Source organism: Entelurus aequoreus, linkage group LG13, assembly GCF_033978785.1.
Source record: "Entelurus aequoreus isolate RoL-2023_Sb linkage group LG13, RoL_Eaeq_v1.1, whole genome shotgun sequence".
NCBI classification, from domain to species: domain Eukaryota; kingdom Metazoa; phylum Chordata; class Actinopteri; order Syngnathiformes; family Syngnathidae; genus Entelurus; species Entelurus aequoreus.
In genome coordinates this window covers 37,669,203-37,685,751 of record NC_084743.1, presented here as the reverse complement: position 1 = coordinate 37,685,751, position 16,549 = coordinate 37,669,203, and the positions used below count along the sequence as shown (strand labels likewise).

Below are 16,549 nucleotides of genomic sequence, written 5' to 3'. Positions count from 1 at the left end.
TCCTGGATGTCTTCGAGGCCACGGCGGCGGCATGTGAGTGGACCGAGGAGGAATGGGGGGTGAGACTGCTGCCGCTGCTTGCAGGCAAGGCGCAGCGGGTGGTGTTGAGCCTACCAGCGGCTTCCAGGGTGATGTTCCCGGACCTGAGGAGGGCTATCCTGGACCGAGTGGGCAGTTCGGCGGAAGACCACCGGCGCCGCTTCCGGGCCCTGAGGCTGGGCCCAGAGGACAGGCCATTTGCACTGGGCCAGCAGTTGCGTGATGCGGCCACACGATGGCTGCATCCCACCAGGTACAACAGTGCAATGTTTGAACTGATCCTGCTTGAGCAGTTCCTGGCGGCCATCCCGTAGCAGACCAGTCTCATCCGGGAGGACAAACTGGGTTTATAATCTGCCCTGTGCTCCTCCTCTCTTGCAGGGTCCGAGCGCTGCTGAGGTGGGGCTTCTCCCACAGACGGCGCTTCGCGCACCAGGGCAGGTGTGCTGGAAACGTGGGCAGCCTGGTCACGTACGGTGGGAGTGCCCACTGATGGAAGTGGGCCAAGTGATGCAGGTGGTCCGCCTTCCAGCACACTCCCCCGATTCGGGAGAGGCGTACTGCGTCCCGGTAAGGGCACAAGGGAGTACATACCGGGCTATAGTGGATTTGGTCTGTAGACAGTCCATGATCCACCAAAACCTGGTTCGACCCGGGGTTTTGAGGCAGGCGACATGGGTGAGAATTAGATGTGTGCATGGGGATGTGCACGAGTACACTATGTTGCCAGTGGAAATTTGGTATAAGGGGGAAAAACATAATGTTAAGGTTGCTGTAAGTGCGCACCTTACGCCCCCTCATACTTTTAGGCACAGATTGGCCGGGATTTAATAGTTTAGTGACACAATGCATGGGGGTGCGTTCACGGACCGTAGGAGAGGGGAGTGTCCGCGCCGTTCTCAGTGGCGACGCGAGTGCATCCGAGTAGCCGGGGGGGGGGGGGGGACCGGCGGGGACTTCGCGGGAAGCTCCCCCGGAAACCCGGTGGGCCCCCGCGATGAAACTTTGCGCACGGCCTGGGAACAGGTGAATTACATCGACGGTCAGGTGGTGCACTCGGGAGCGGCGCGGGTATTCCCTTATTTTTCACTTATTAAGGATAGGTTATATCGAGTGAGCCGTGACACTCAAACAGGCAAGGAGACCACCCAGTTGTTGGTACACTACAATCCCATGGCTAGCCACATGGGGTATGAGAAAACACTTAATCGGGTCATGGTCCGATTATATTGGCCGGGCATCCGGGCAGACGTGCGCCGTTGGTGTGTTGCCTGCCCGGACTGCCAGCTGGTGAACCCAGCGGCCACCCCGAAGGCGCCCTTGCGCCCATTGCCGCTAATGGAGGTCCCCTTCGAAAGAAATGGGATGGACCTCATCGGACCATTTCACCCGAGCGTACGGGGATATCGCTTTGCGCTGGTCCTGGTGGATAACGCAACGCGCTATCCCGAAGCAGTGCCTCTGCGCTCTATCTCTGCCAAGAGTGTTGCGCAAGCTCTATTTCAGGTCATCTCCCGAGTCGGAATCCCGAAAGAGATTCTGACTGACCTGGGCATGTCCTTTATGTCACGCACGATAAAGGAACTATACGGGTTACTGAGAATCAAGGCAATCCGCAGCAGCGTGTACCATCTACAAGTGGATGGGCTGGTGGAGAGACTAAATAAAACGCTAAAAACCATGATTCATAAGTTTACGCACGAGGACAAACCGAATTGGGATAAATGGCTCGATCCCCTAATGTTTGCCTCTACAGGTTTTGCACCTTTCGAGCTATGTTAGCACAGAAAGCGGATGTTGCTAAGCTGCAACGGCGCTTCTCTGATGTGTTCTCCCCTTGGCCCGGGCGCACAAACCTTATCCAGCATTTTATTGAGACTAGCCCCGGGGTTACGGTGCGGTCGCGGCCATACAGGCTTCGCCAACACAAGCGCAAAGTAGTTCGGGAGGAATTAAAAACCATGCTGGAATTGGGGGTATTAGAAGAATCCCACAGTGCATGGTGCAGCCCCATCGTTCTGGTAGGGAAGAAGGATGGGTCTGTACGGTTCTGTGTGGATTACCGCAAGGTGAATGAAGTATCACGTTCTGACGCATACCCAATGCCTCGGGTCGACGAGCTCCTGGATCGGCTGGGCACTGCGCAGTTTTTCACGACACTGGATTTAACCAAGAGCTACTGGCAGATTCCCTTATCACCAGAGTCCTGGGAAAAAACGGCCTTTTCCACTCCGGAAGGTTTATACCAATTTGTGACGCTTCAGTTTGGCTTGTTCGGTGCACCTGCCACGTTCCAGTGCCTCATGGACCGGGTGCTGCGCTCTCACACGGCATATGCAGCCGCATACCTGGATGATGTTATCATCCAGAGTAGCAGCTGGGAGGAGCACATGCGGCGGGTGGGGGCAGTGCTCGGGTCCCTGAGGCGGGCGGGGCTCACCGCTAACCCCGCAAAGTGCGCAGTTGGCCGGAGGTAAGTACAGTATTTGGGGTACCACTTGGGGCGGGGGGGCAAGTGAGACCGCAGGTGGACAAGACGGCGGCGATCACGGCCTGTCCACCCCCCGAGACCAAAAAAGAGGTGAGGCAGTTTTTGGGACTGGCGGGCTACTACCGCCGGTTCATTCCGTGGTTCGCAGACCTGACCAGCCCACTGACTGACCTCACCCGAAAGGGTGCCCCAGAGCTGGTCCAGTGGACGGGGCAGTGCCAGCAGGTGTTTGTGAAGGTAAAGAGAGTACTCTGTGAGGAGCCGGTTCTGCACATGCCTAACTTTGCTATCCCCTTCTGTCTGCAGGCGGACGCGTCGGGCAGGGGGCTGGGGGCGGTACTGTCCCAGCGGGTGGAGGGCGTCGACCGCCTCGTACTGTACATCAGCCGGAAGCTCTCGGACCGGGAGGTGAGGTACAGCACGGTAGAGAGAGAGTGCTTCGCTATCCGGTGGGCGGTCGGGGCCCTCCGGTACTACCTGCTGAGGTGCGCCTTCAGTCTCTGCTCGGACCACAAACCACTCCAGTGGCTCCACCGCATGAGGGATGCCAACGCGCGGATCACCTGGTGGTACCACACGTTGCAGCCCTACAACTTTCGGGTGGTGCACCGACCGGGCGCACGTATGGCGGTGGCCGACTTCCTCTCGCGGCCCTCCACGGAGGCGGTAGGCGGCGTGGTCCACGCGTCTCCTGTGGGCAGGGCGTGTGCAGGAGCCGGCTATGAAGCAGCTGCAGGTCAGTGGAGAACCCAGCTGGAACAGGTTGTCTAATCACCTGTCTCTTTATTTAAAGCAGCGTGAGGAGCCCGGGGAGACAGAGGAGCCCAGAGAGACTGAGGGAGACGGAGAGTGAGCAGGAGGGAGAGAGACTCCACAGAGTATAAAAAAATTAAAATAAAAAGAACTTAAAGGTCTGCTAAACCAGCCTGATTCTTCCAAGTCACAGAGAACCAGCAACCAGGCTTGTTACAGACCCTAATTCGAATAAAAACTAAAAATCATCTTTTGATATGATGTACTTAGTCCATAATCAACCAGCAACAAAGCATGTATCCGGAGGCTGCTCATATCATCGCAGGAGACTTTAACCATGCTAACCTGAAGGTAGTGCTCCCCAAACTACACCAGCATGTAAAATGTGCCACAAGAGGCAAAAACACACTGGACAAGGTTTACTCCAATATTAAGCTGGGCTACAGAGCTAAACCTTTAGCACACATGGGCCAGTCAGACCACACATCCCTGCTACTCATCCCAGCATGCACCCCCACCCGGATAAGTGCTCCCACCACAACAATGTCCATCAAAACCTGGCCTGAAGGTGCCACTGAAAAGCTGCAAGACTGCTTCGACACCACTGCGTGGGAGGTCTTTGAAGACGAGGACCTGGAGAAATACACATCAGGAGTACTGGGCTACATAAAACACTGCACAGACTCTGTTACTGTGGATAAGCGCGTCCGAGTCCATTCCAACACAAAGCCGTGGATGACGAGAGAGGTGCAGAGGCTGCTGAGGGAGAGGGACACCGCGTTCAGATCTGGCGACGGGGAGCTCTACAGCACTGCCAGAGCCAGCCTGAAGCGTGGTATCAGGGAGGCAACGGGGGACTACAAAACAAAGATTGAGGACTGCTTCCAAAGCAACGACTCCAGGAGGGTATGGCAGGGGGTCCAGCACATGACCAACTACAGGCCCAGCAATCCCCCGGCCGGCAGGGGAGACCCCCGGCTGGCAGAGGAGCTGAACTCCTTCTACGCCCGCTTTGAGGTAACACCATCGGAAGCAGTCCCACCTCACTCAGGAGCAACACCTCACCCAACAGCCACACCTCAATCAGCAGTCACACCTCACTCGACAGACCACAGCAGCCTCACCCTTTCAGTGACGGAGCACGAGGTCAGACGCACACTGAAAGCCGTGAACCCGAGGAAGGCTGCGGGACCGGACGGCGTCTCCGGACGGGTGCTGAGAGACTCTTCAACCGGTCCCTGTCCCAGGCCACCGTCCCATCCTGCCTGAAAACCTCCACCATCATCCCGGTCCCCAAAAAGAAAAACACTGTCAGCTGTCTGAACGACTACCGGCCAGTGGCACTCACTTCTATCACAATGAAGTGTTTCGAGAAACTGGTCGGGACCCACATCCTCTTATCCCTACCGCCCGCATTGGACCCCCATCAGTTTGCCCACCGAGCCAACAGGTCTACGGAGGACGCCATCACTACGGCTCTCCACTCCGCCATGTCCCACATGGAGGGGGGGGGCTATGTACGGCTGCTCTTTGTAGACTTCAGCTCTGCATTTAATACCATCTTACCTGACAGACTGGTGACCAAGCTAGCAGACCTCGGAATATCCAACCCCACCTGTCTCTGGATTAAACACTTCCTGACTGACCGCCGTCAGAGGGTGAGGATGGGTACCCACACCTCCACAGCCCTCAGCCTCAGCACCGGTTCACCTCAGGGCTGCGTGCTGAGCCCCCTGCTCTACTCACTCTACACCCACGACTTCACACCCACCCACCCTGGCAATCACATCATAAAGTTTGCCGATGACACAACGGTGGTGGGCTGCATCTCTGGGGTCGACGAGACGGCATGTACGAGGTGGAGCAGCTGGCAGTGTTGAGCAGGGTGAACAACCTGAAGCTGAACCAGCTCAAGACCCAGGAAGTGATCTTGGACAGCAGGAGGAGAAAAACTACCATACAGCCCCTGTACATCGACGGGGGCTGTGTGGAAAGAGTCTCATCCCTACGCTTCCTGGGAGTTCACCTGGAGGAGGACCTGTCCTGGAGGACCAACACCACAGCTATCGTCAAGAGGGCACAGCAGACGCTCTACTTCTTGAGAGTACTCAGGAATCTCCACCTGAGACAGGATCTACTGGTGTCCTTCTACCGCTGTTCTGTGGAGAGCATCCTCACATACTGCATCTGCGTATGGTTCTGCAGCTGCACAGCAGCAGAGAGGAAAGCTCTCCAGAGGGTCGTCAAATCGGCCCAAAAAATCATCGGGTGCCCCCTCCCCTCCCTGGAAGAACTGTACAACTCCCGCTGCCTGAAGAAGGCAGCCAACATACTCAAGGACCCATCCCAACCCGGCAACAGCCACTTCGATCGGCTGCCTTCCGGCAGACGTTTCAGAACCATGCGAACCCGCACAAATAGACTCAAGATCAGTTTCTACCCCCGGGCCATAACTGCACTAAACGCAGCTAGAGTGTAAAAAAAATAAAAATAAAAATAAAAACTCCCTCACGTGCAACATGAGGAAGCCACCGGTCAATCACGATCCGGGACTGTGCAATCAGCGATTACACGCCAACTGGACAATATTTATCATATTTATTTACATATTAATCCAAAACAAAATGCCTGCACAGCATAGGAGGTAGGAAATGCTGACTCCCACCCCCTCAGCACACTGGGAACCAGCATTACTCCTCTCTAGTCAGTTCACTAGTCACTTTATACTTTTTACTGTCTTGTTTTTTTACATTGCCTCTTAGAGTGGTCCTAGGCCATATTGCATATTGTGTATATTGTGTTGTTTTTGTATATTGTGTGGTTTCTTCTTTTTTTTTTAAATGCAAAGCACCTTAGGGAAACAACCTAAATTTCGTTGGACCTGTACCTGTACATGCACAATGACAATAAAGATCATTCATTCATTCATTCATAAGTACACAAATGTGTACTTCATTTTTACACTTTTTTTTTCTAAATTCCATTGTATGTTATACTCTTCTGACACCACCAGATAGCAGTATAAGTAGGGCTGGGCGATATATCGATATACTCGATATGTATCGCAGGTTTGTCTCTGTGCGATATAGAAAATGATTATACCGTGATATTCGAGTATACGTTCTCACGCATTTGCTTATAGGTGCGGGCTTACACTACAGTTGTTTCCCACTCTTTCTTGTCTCTCCTTCTCACAGAGACTTACACAAGCGCATCTTCTTACACACGTCACGTGTGCAATGTCACACGCTCCCGCGGAGCAGAGAGGTAGCGACATGGTAACGTTAGCTGTGATGCTAACGGTGAGGTGCGGGTGGTAATACGAGAGAGAGAAGGTGCGAATCTAGTAACAAATGGAGGAAAAATTAATTACCAACAAAAACAGCACGGGGTCCATCGTCTGGCGGTAGTTTGGCTTCAAGCGGGAATATGTTCAACATTTATGCGGCAAAAGCGTTGCTACAAAAAGTAGCAGCACTACTAATGTAGCATCATTTGAAAAGTCACCCCCTAGAGAATGAGGAGTGGTTGAAACTGTGCATGTCAACATCTTCGGCCGGTGCCACACCAAAAAAATGCCGAAGCAACTATTTCTAGATCAACACCGTATGAAAAAAAAAAGTAAACAACAGAAGGAGATAACGTCCGCAGGAACCATTATGCAGCTAATTTTTATTTGACAGTTATTGAAATATCTTGTGTGACATCATTCACAAAAGTGCACTTTATTTGTTTTTAACTATTGTAGTGGCGTTCTGTACAAAAAGTACACTTTAATTTAGTGTTGTTTTGATAAGTCATCTTGGTGACATCATTCACAAAAGTGCACTTATAGCTTGTTTTAAAATGTCTGACAATCTTGCACTTTCTGTTTTGGAAATGACATGAATGTCTGTGCCACTGCTTAATAACTGTTTAATAAATACAGTTTTGGTAAATTGACTTAGTTGTGATTTCCCTCTCTGCATGAAAGTTTAAAATGAGCATATATCAATGCAGTATGAACAAGAATGTTTTAATGTAGACACATAGAATCATCATACCGGTGTGCATCATATGCATTATATGCATCAAGTGTTAATTCAAGGCTAAGGCAAAATATTGTGATATATATTGTGTATCGTGACATGGCCTAAAAATATTGAGATGTTAATAAAAGGCCATATCGCCCAGCCCTAACCCTAAGTATAAGTGTCCACATAAGCGGCATAAGACCCCAATTCAGTAGTATACACAATTTTGGAAATAAGAGCTAAAATGTGCTGTCCACGCAATATACAAACATCTCTTCAGTTGGCATCCCAGTGAGAACAGACTTTGTACAGTAAGTGATTGTTTTATTATGTTTGTAGTTTGTATTTCTTGTTCAGCACTTAGCAATAGTGCGTTTTGCTGGATCTGCTTGTTCCGGGATCTGAATCATCATTTGTTCCAAAGTAGTCGTTGGCTCTAATGAAGTCAGCCATAATTAGCAGTAGTTGTTATTTTGTTGAAGGACATAGTAAACGTTGTGACAGGTATGTGATATTAATTCGCCGCCGTATGCTTAAAATAACCAACATATGTAAATATTACATATCATGAATGTGCCTGTTACTACATTACATGTATACTGTACTTACACCATACATATAAAACATTGATGGAGGTTTTTGGATGTTTTATAGATTGAATCCCATTACCTCCAATGTTAGCTGACTCTTGCTAGCGTTTATTTACAAGTTAGAATGCATAAAAAAGAAAAACATATGTGTGCTCTTCTCACATAAGGATTGTGAATGATAAACAAAATTAAAAAATAAATGCAGGTCTACTTTAAAGGAGTGAAAATACAAATCGAGAGTAAAAATCTATAAAGGAGATCAAATACAAGTCATTAGTAAAGATGTTCAATTATCGGAGGACTTAGAGAAACTTGTGTTGGTTATCTGTCTGGACACTCAATTAGGTATGCCTATAAGCCCATTCAAGAAATCTGACAATCCTCTTAAATGTTTGTACCTATGCTATTTAACTCACTGTGCTGCCTTTTCTGACAGGTGGGGTTCCTGGGCGCCTGGTGAAGGCTACCCCGAGCCGCCACCCTGCAAGCCCGTCCGTCTTGTAGATCTCAAGGTGGCAACAAACACCACATTCTTCAACAGTCAGGAGGTAAAAATACACAGGACTGATTCCGCCACTACGCGAACTGAGAAATTTCAGTCCAAAAAGGGCACAGGAAACCGATTTCAATCCAATCCAAAGAAATCCATCTGCCACTGCTGCCCGATAAATCGTTTATGAGCGAATAACTACCATCAAGTGTGTAGTGGTCTACTGCTAGGGCATTGAAACACAGCAGCTCGGACCAAGCAGCGAGACCTGCTAAGCCACTTTACAACTCAGTTCAAGGATTTCATGGACACACACACACACACACACACACACACACACACTCACACACACACACACACACACACACGCACACACACGCACACACGCACGCACATACACACAGAGTTGAAAAATGACCCTTAATCCAGTGAATATGACTGGTGTGTGTGTGTGTGTGTGTGTGTGTGTGTGTGTGTGTGTGTGTGTGTGTTAAGTGTGGATCAGCACCGAGGATTTGATTGAAGACAACAATAGTGTAATGCACTGAAGTGGAGGACATAATATTAAGTCATATTGAATGTTAGGAGCAGTGTGACTATGTTGTAACTCCTAATAGTTAATAAGTAGCAGGAGTGGGCAGAAGTTGGTCTACATGTACTGTATGAGATTACTTTAAGCTAAAAATAGAAACAGTTAAAGTTTGAACAGGTCATACAAGCTAAAGCTGACAAGCAACACCAATGCTTAAACTGCTCTACTGTTTCTTTTTGGTACTACTTGTTATTAAAGAGTAGTCAAAATAAACATTAATGAATGTGACCGCTGCTCCAAACAGAAAACAGATGATGAATTGGAAACGTGTAGCACCATAAATGACATGCTGTTATTATAAATAACATAGGTACCGTATTTTCCAGACTATAGGGCAAACTGGGATATAATCCGCACCCACTGATGTTTAGATGAAAAAAATATTTTTCCATATATTAGCCGCACCGGACTATAAACCACAGATATATACATTGTGAAATTAGTTATTTACACAGAAAGATTTTGTAATTGGTGCTTGTATATGGCAGTAAATCTGCTGATAAAAAAAAACAGACGTCATCGTCATTGACACAATAGTGGCAGAAACGAGCTCTCCAATCCGCTAAACAGACTCAATAACAGTGAATGGCATATACAGTCGTGGTCAAAAGTTTGCATACACTTGTAAATAACTTAATGTCATGGCTGTCTAGAGTTTCCAATAATTTCTACAACTCTTATTTTTTTGTGATAGACTGATTGGAGCACATACTTGTTGGTCACAAAAACGTTTGGTTCTTTTATGAATATATTATGGGTCTACTGAAAATGTGACCAAATCTGCTGGGTCAAAAGTATACATACAGCAATGTTAATATTTGGTTACATGTCCCTTGGCAAGTTTCACTGCAATAAGGTGCTTTTGGTAGCCATCTACAAGCTTCTGGTTGAATTTTTGACCACTCCTCTTGACAAAATTGGTGCAGTTCAGCTAAATGTGTTGGTTTTCTGACATGGACTTGCTTCTTCAGCATTGTCCATACACTTTGGGAATGCCATTCTAAAACCTTAATTCTAGCCTGATTTAGCCATTCCTTTACCACTTTTGATATGTGTTCGGGGTCATTGTCCTGTTGGAACACCCAACTGTGCCCAAGACCCAACCTCCGGGCTGATGATTTTAGGTTGTCCTGAAGAATTAGGAGGTAATCCTCCTTTTTCATTTTCCCATTTACTGTCTGTAAAGCACCAGTTCCATTGGCAGCAAAACAGGCGCAGAGCATAATACTACCACCACAATGCTTGACGGTAGTTGAGGTGTTCCTGGGATTAAAGTCCTCACCTTTTCTCCTCCAAACATATTGCTGGGTATTGTGGCCAAAAAGCAACATTTTTGTTTCATCTGACCACAGAACTTTCCTCCTGAAGGTTTTATCTTTTTCCATGAGATGTCAGTGATAAAAGTGGCTTGAAGATGGTCTGTAAAACATAATTTATGCAACATTTTGGCCAAAGAACCACAATTACATGTTATGTGGACCACAAGGAAGTGTTTTAAATGTAGGAAAAAAAAGTCATTATAAAAGCCCTTTTATGCGCCTTTTTTTATTTAAAACCCTTCCTTGTGGTCCACATAACATGTAATTGTGGTTCTTTGGCCAAAATGTTGCATAGATTATGTTTTACAGACCATCTTCAAGCCACTTTCTGATCGCTTCTTCAGGATGTGCTGTTTTGTGGGCGGTCTTATCTATGTAGCTCCATTTCGACAGCGACTTCTCCCCATCATCTTTCAAGTCTACTGACAGGTATATGCTGACCTACATTGGATTGATTTTAGCAACTTTACTGCCTTATCCACCAAAGGTTTGTGTATACCAAAACACGTGCAAACTTGATAGCACACACAAAGCCGATCTACTAAACATGCGTGCAGAGGATTGTGTCTCTTATGAGAGCAGAATAAGGAGTGCAATCCATTTAGCGTGTCTGTCTTCATGAATTTTGCAGACTGTATGCTGATCATCAAAACGCCCACAATACTGGGAGGAGAAGATGCAACTATAATTATTCCGCACGCGCAATGTGATTCATCAAGGTTTATCAAGGTTCTGTAGACGCTATTTTGCATCATTATTTACTCTAAACTGGCACAGTTCCAACATGGCTGTGAGAAAAAGGGTGATCGCACAGCAAAGACAGACGACATATAATCCTCTGTACGTGTGTGTCAACATACAAAACCCAAAGCCTGTGAAGTTGGCACTTTGTTTAAATCATACATAAAAACAGAATACAATGATTTGCAAATCCTTTTCAACTTATATTCAACTGAATACACTGCAAAGACAAGAAGTTTTGCAAATAATCATTAACTTAGAATTTAATGAGCAACACATTGCAAAACATTTTTCCACTTTGCAACAGTCCATCATAGATGAGCTTGGGCCCAGCGAAGCCGGCGGCATTTCTGGGTGTTGCTGATCAATGGCTTTCGCTTTGCAAAGTGTCAGGCTTGTCACTGACAGTTTGGTTATGTTTTAGTTTTTCCTCTGTCTTTATTTCCTGTCAGCGCTCTTATTTTGGTTATGTCCTGCTTTTCTCCCTGAGTGCTGTTTTCCCTCAGCTGTGGCTGATTGGCACCTGGCCACACCTGGTGTCAATCAGCCAGCTGCTATTTAAACCTGCCTTGCCATCCAGTCTGCGCTGGAGTATTGTCGTTTGTCGCTAATACTCGATGTCAGTGAACCTGTATCCTGTAGCTGTTTGCAGTGTGCTGTCTTTTCGTTCCTAGTTCCCAGTTCCTGTTTCCAGGTATCCTGTTTCCTGTCGCCTAGTTCCTGGTTTGTGTTTTACCTTCTTATTTTGGACATTAAATCATGTTTTCCTGCACAAAGCCTGCCTTCTCTGCATCTTGGGGTTCGTCACCAACAATTTGTGACAGCAAAGTAGAGTTTTAACTTGCACTTACAGACGTAGCGACAAACTGTAGTTACTGACAGTGGTTTTCTGAAGTGTTCCTGAGCCCATGTGGTGATATCCTTTACACACTGATGTCGGTTTTTGATACAGTACCGCCTGAGGGATCGAAGGTCACAGGCATTCCAAAGTTAGTTTTGGGCCTTGCCGCTAACGTGCAGTGATTTCTCCAGATTCTCTGAATCTTTTGATGATATTACGGACCGTAGATGTTGAAATCCCTAAATTCCTTGCAATAGCTTGTTGAGAAATGTTGTTCTTAAACTGTTTGACAATTTGCTCACGCATTTGTTCACAAAGTGGTGACCCTTGCCCCATCCTTGTTTGTGAAAGACTGAGCATTTCATGGAAGCTGATTTTTATACCCAATCATGTCACACACTCCCAATGAGCCTGTTCACCTGTGGGATATTCCAAATAAGTGTTTGATGAACATTCTTCAACTTTCTCAGTCTTTTTTGCCACTTGTGGCAGCTTTTTTGAAACATGTTGCAGGCATCAAATTCCAAATTATATATTTGCAAAAAATAACAAAGTTTACACGTTCGAACGTTAAGTATCTTGTCTTTGAAAAGAATTTGCAAATCATTGTATTCTGTTTTTATTTACGATTTACACAATGTGCCAACTTCACTAGTTTTTGGTTTTGTATTTGGACTGTCAGAAATAAAATAAAAAACATTAGACATAATGTATGTTTAACAATATCATTTTATAATGTTATAGCTGCTGGATGACTTAAGGGAGCTAATTAAAACAAACTAAATTGATGCATTTTGCTGTTTGCTGGCATTTTTAAAACATGTCTTTTGTTTTTCATTTAGGAAACACACTATATTTCCAAAAGTATTTGGCCACCTGCCTTTAGTCACATATTAACTTGAAGTGCCATCCCATGGAATTGTCCAAAATGTTTTGGTATCCTGGAGCATTCAAAATTCCTTTCACTGGAACTAAGGGGCCAAGCCCAACTCCTGAAAAACAACCCCACAACACAATTCCTCCTCCACCAAATTTCACACTCACACAATGCAGTCCGAAATGTACCGTTCTCCTGGCAACCTCCAAACCCAGACTCGTCCATCAGATTGCCAGAGGTAAAAGCGTGACTCATTAGTCCAGAGAACGCGTCTCCACTGCTCTAGAGTCCAGTGGCGACGTGCTTTACACCACTGCATCCCACGCTTTGCATTGGACTTGGTGATGTATGGCTTAGATGCAGCTGCTCGGCCATGGAAAACCATTCCATGAAGCTCTCTGTGTACTGTACGTGAGCTAATTGGAAGGTTACGTGAAGTTTGGAGCTCTGTAGCAACGGACTGTGCAGAAAGTCTTTGCACTATGCGCTTTATAATCCGCTGACCCCTCTCTGTCAGTTTACGTGGCCTACCACTTGGGGGGTGAGTTGCTGTTGTTCCCAAACTCTTCACTTTTCTTATAATAAAGTTGACTTTGCAATATTTGGGAGCGAGGAAATTTCACGACTGGATTTGTTGCACATGTGGCACGCTGGAAATCACTGAGAGCGGCCCATTCTTTCACAAATGTTTGTAGAAACAGTCTCCATGCCTAAGTGCTTAATTTTATACACCTGTGGCCGGGGCAAGTGATTAGGACACCTAATTCTGATCATTTGGATGGGTGCCAAATACTTTTGGTGTATATCATATATCATAATCCCATTACGCATTTTCTTGCATTTTCATCATTCTTGACACATGAATGAGCAGATGTGTACACCTTACGGGAGAGCGCACCCTCTTTGTGCTAACAATAGTTTATTTTGTCTAGATTTAAATTTAATATTGCAGAAAAGGTGTTACAATTTATAAATATGTGCTGCGAGTTCAACAATATTGCACACAGGTTGGAGAGCCCAATAACATAAATGTGGAGCGGTTCCATGGCCACAACTGTGAGTACAAGCAAGCAAAAAACTCATGCAACAACCAGCTCAGAGGCCTTGTGGTTAGACTTGGAGGTTGTGAGTTCAAACCCCGGCCAGGTCATACCAAAGACTACAAAAAATGGGACCCATTTCCTCCCTGCTTGGCATTCAGCATCAAGGGTTGGAATTGGGGGTTAAATCACCAAATGATTCCCGAGCGTGGCACACACTGTTGCTCACTGCTCACCTCACCTCCCAGGGGGTGAACATGGGGATGGGTCAAATGCAGAGGACAAATTTCACCCCACCCAGTGTGTGTGTGACAATCATTGGAAATTTTAACTTTAATTCAATAAGGCAGTCTGTTTTAGTTATCAATTGTACGCACAGTCTTATTATATCACACGCAACACATCAACTAATAGTATGCACAATTTTATAGTTGGCACACGCTGTTTAGCGCGTAGTATTTGGATCTTAGTAGATCAGGCCCCCAATGTATAAAATGTATCAAATTGTACTTATCGGATAATTACATACCAACAGTGTGCAGTAGTATTGTGGTCCATTTAAGTGTTACAGTTCATGATTTGCACTTACGGTTGCCTTAAAATCAAGGTAGGTAGCAACAGTCATTACACATAAAAATACTGAGCGCTAATAAATGGGTTTTGATTATAGTCTGGCTAAAAGTATTTTTTTGTCCATAATGGTTTCACAATTTGTTGCGGTGATGTGCACCCTAAATAACATTCATATAAATCAAAGTGTATTTTCATATGTTTACCTCTTTTTGTTGTCTTTCAAGTTCTCTCATGCGGATCTCTCTGGCCTCTGCCCGAGCTGCTCTTTTTGCTGCCAGCCTGGCCTCCGCCTGTGGAGTTAATTAAAAACAAGAAAACAAAGACCGTTAGGCAAAACAATCATCAAATTCTTTCAACTGTAATATTTTCAACACTAGAAATAAAAACAGACAAGACAAGTAGTTATTGTGTAAAGTCCTCTTCATTTGACACACAAACTATTTGGTACCTTTTTTACCAAAACTTTGCATAAATAACTACAAATGATGATGAGCAGTGAGCAAAATCCGCTCAGATAGTAAATCATGAAAAAATTATCTGAAAACTGCATGTGGTAAAACTTTTTCAAGTTCTTTTGTGTTATTATTAAATTTTGTGGTAAAGAGCTATGGGAGGGGGGGGGGGGGGGGTAGGGGGATTGACAAGAAAAAATAACCCAGTTAAATTATACATTGAGAGGACACATTTACTAAATGTTATGTTTGATAATTTTTGTCACATAAGGAAGAAAACCAGTTAACACAAACATAAGATATTGCAATGACTAGAAAATGTTTCAGAATTATATCTTGGAATGTAACAGGTACAAATGAGCAGGTGACACAAAGAAAAATTCTGAAGCAGCTAAACAACCTTTCGACTGATATTGCTTTTCAACAGGAAACCCATTTGAAAACTGAACATTTAAAATATCTGAAAAAAGGATGGGTTGGTGAGATAGTTGGTGTTGGACTGTCCTCCAAAAGATCTGGTGTTGCTATAATGTTTAACAAAAAGATTAACTATATTATAAATAGTGTATTTTTAGATCCAGAGGGTAGATATATGATTATTAACTGCCATATAGATAATAACAATATCACACTGGTAAACTTATATGCAGCCAATAATGATAAACCTTCTTTCTTTGGTGACATGGAGCTCAAATTGGCAGATTATGTTGATTCTGATATTATTATGGGTGGAGATCTAAATTTAACAATAAATCCAAATAGTGATAAAACTGGTAAGATTGTTAAACCCAAGAAATCTGTTTTTTCTCTTCTGAAATTAATGCAAACTCTTAACCTAATAGATATTTGGAGAACCTTAAATCCATATGAGAAGGATTTCACTTTTTATTCAAACAGACATCAGTCATTTTCCAGAATTGATATGTTCTTTGTTCCTAAGGCAATTGTAGAAAACGTGCAGGCTAAAATTCACCCAATAATTATTTCTGATCATAGTCCAATTCAAATCGACGTAAGCTTTCCTCCTGTCGCTTTCCAATTCAAACAATGGAAAATTAATATTTCTTTATTAGATAGTGAGGAAAATAAATGACGAATTAAAGAATTTATTTCAGATGTTATTAAAAATAACCAGGATTCTGTCTCTGACTTCTCCACAATATGGGAAGCACTTAAATGTTGTGTAAGAGGAGAACTTATTAGGATTGCAAGCTTTAAGAATAAAAAACAACGTGCTGAAGAAAATGAATTATTGAATGGAATCAAACAATTGCAGGACACATTGTCCAAACAGTATAATCAGGAAACATGGATCAAACTTTGCAAACAAAGAATGGAATATGATAATATAATTATCACTAGCCAATATGGACAATAAGATCTTGGCAAAAATCTTAGCCACACGATTATCAATATAATAGGAAAATTCATTCATAATGACCAAACTGGCTTCATGGCAGGTCGACAATCTTCAGACAATACAAGGAAATTGTTCATTGTTATTTACTATGCTAGAAGTCTCCCATATCCCACAGCAGTATGTACTGTTGATGCGGAGAAGGCATTCGACCGCATAAACTGGTCATTTATGTTTTGCACATTACGTAAATTTGGATTTGGAGATAATTTCATACAATGGATTAACATGCTTTATACAAGACCCATAGCATCAGTCAAAACCAATAATCATATTTCAGAACCTTTTTCGTTAAAAAGAGGAGTAAAACAGGGATGTCCT

General features: G+C 44.8%; 1 protein-coding gene across 25 annotated transcripts in view; it reads right to left on the bottom strand.

Moving 5' to 3' along the window:
- The window catches only part of lrrfip1a (leucine rich repeat (in FLII) interacting protein 1a), a 175,230-nt gene that overhangs the window by 101,714 nt on the left and 56,967 nt on the right, over positions 1 to 16,549 (bottom strand). For 24 of the 25 annotated variants that reach the window (XR_009828303.1, XR_009828315.1, XR_009828311.1 and 21 more), the window contains one exon: positions 14,563 to 14,649. Coding sequence is in view for 3 of the 25 variants with exons in the window: in XM_062067807.1 (XP_061923791.1) it covers positions 14,563 to 14,649 (87 nt within the window). In the remaining 22 variants the exon portion in view is untranslated. Of the gene's footprint in view, positions 1 to 8,302; positions 8,562 to 14,562; positions 14,650 to 16,549 lie in introns of those variants that run through there. The other variant, XR_009828320.1, reaches the window with a different exon arrangement.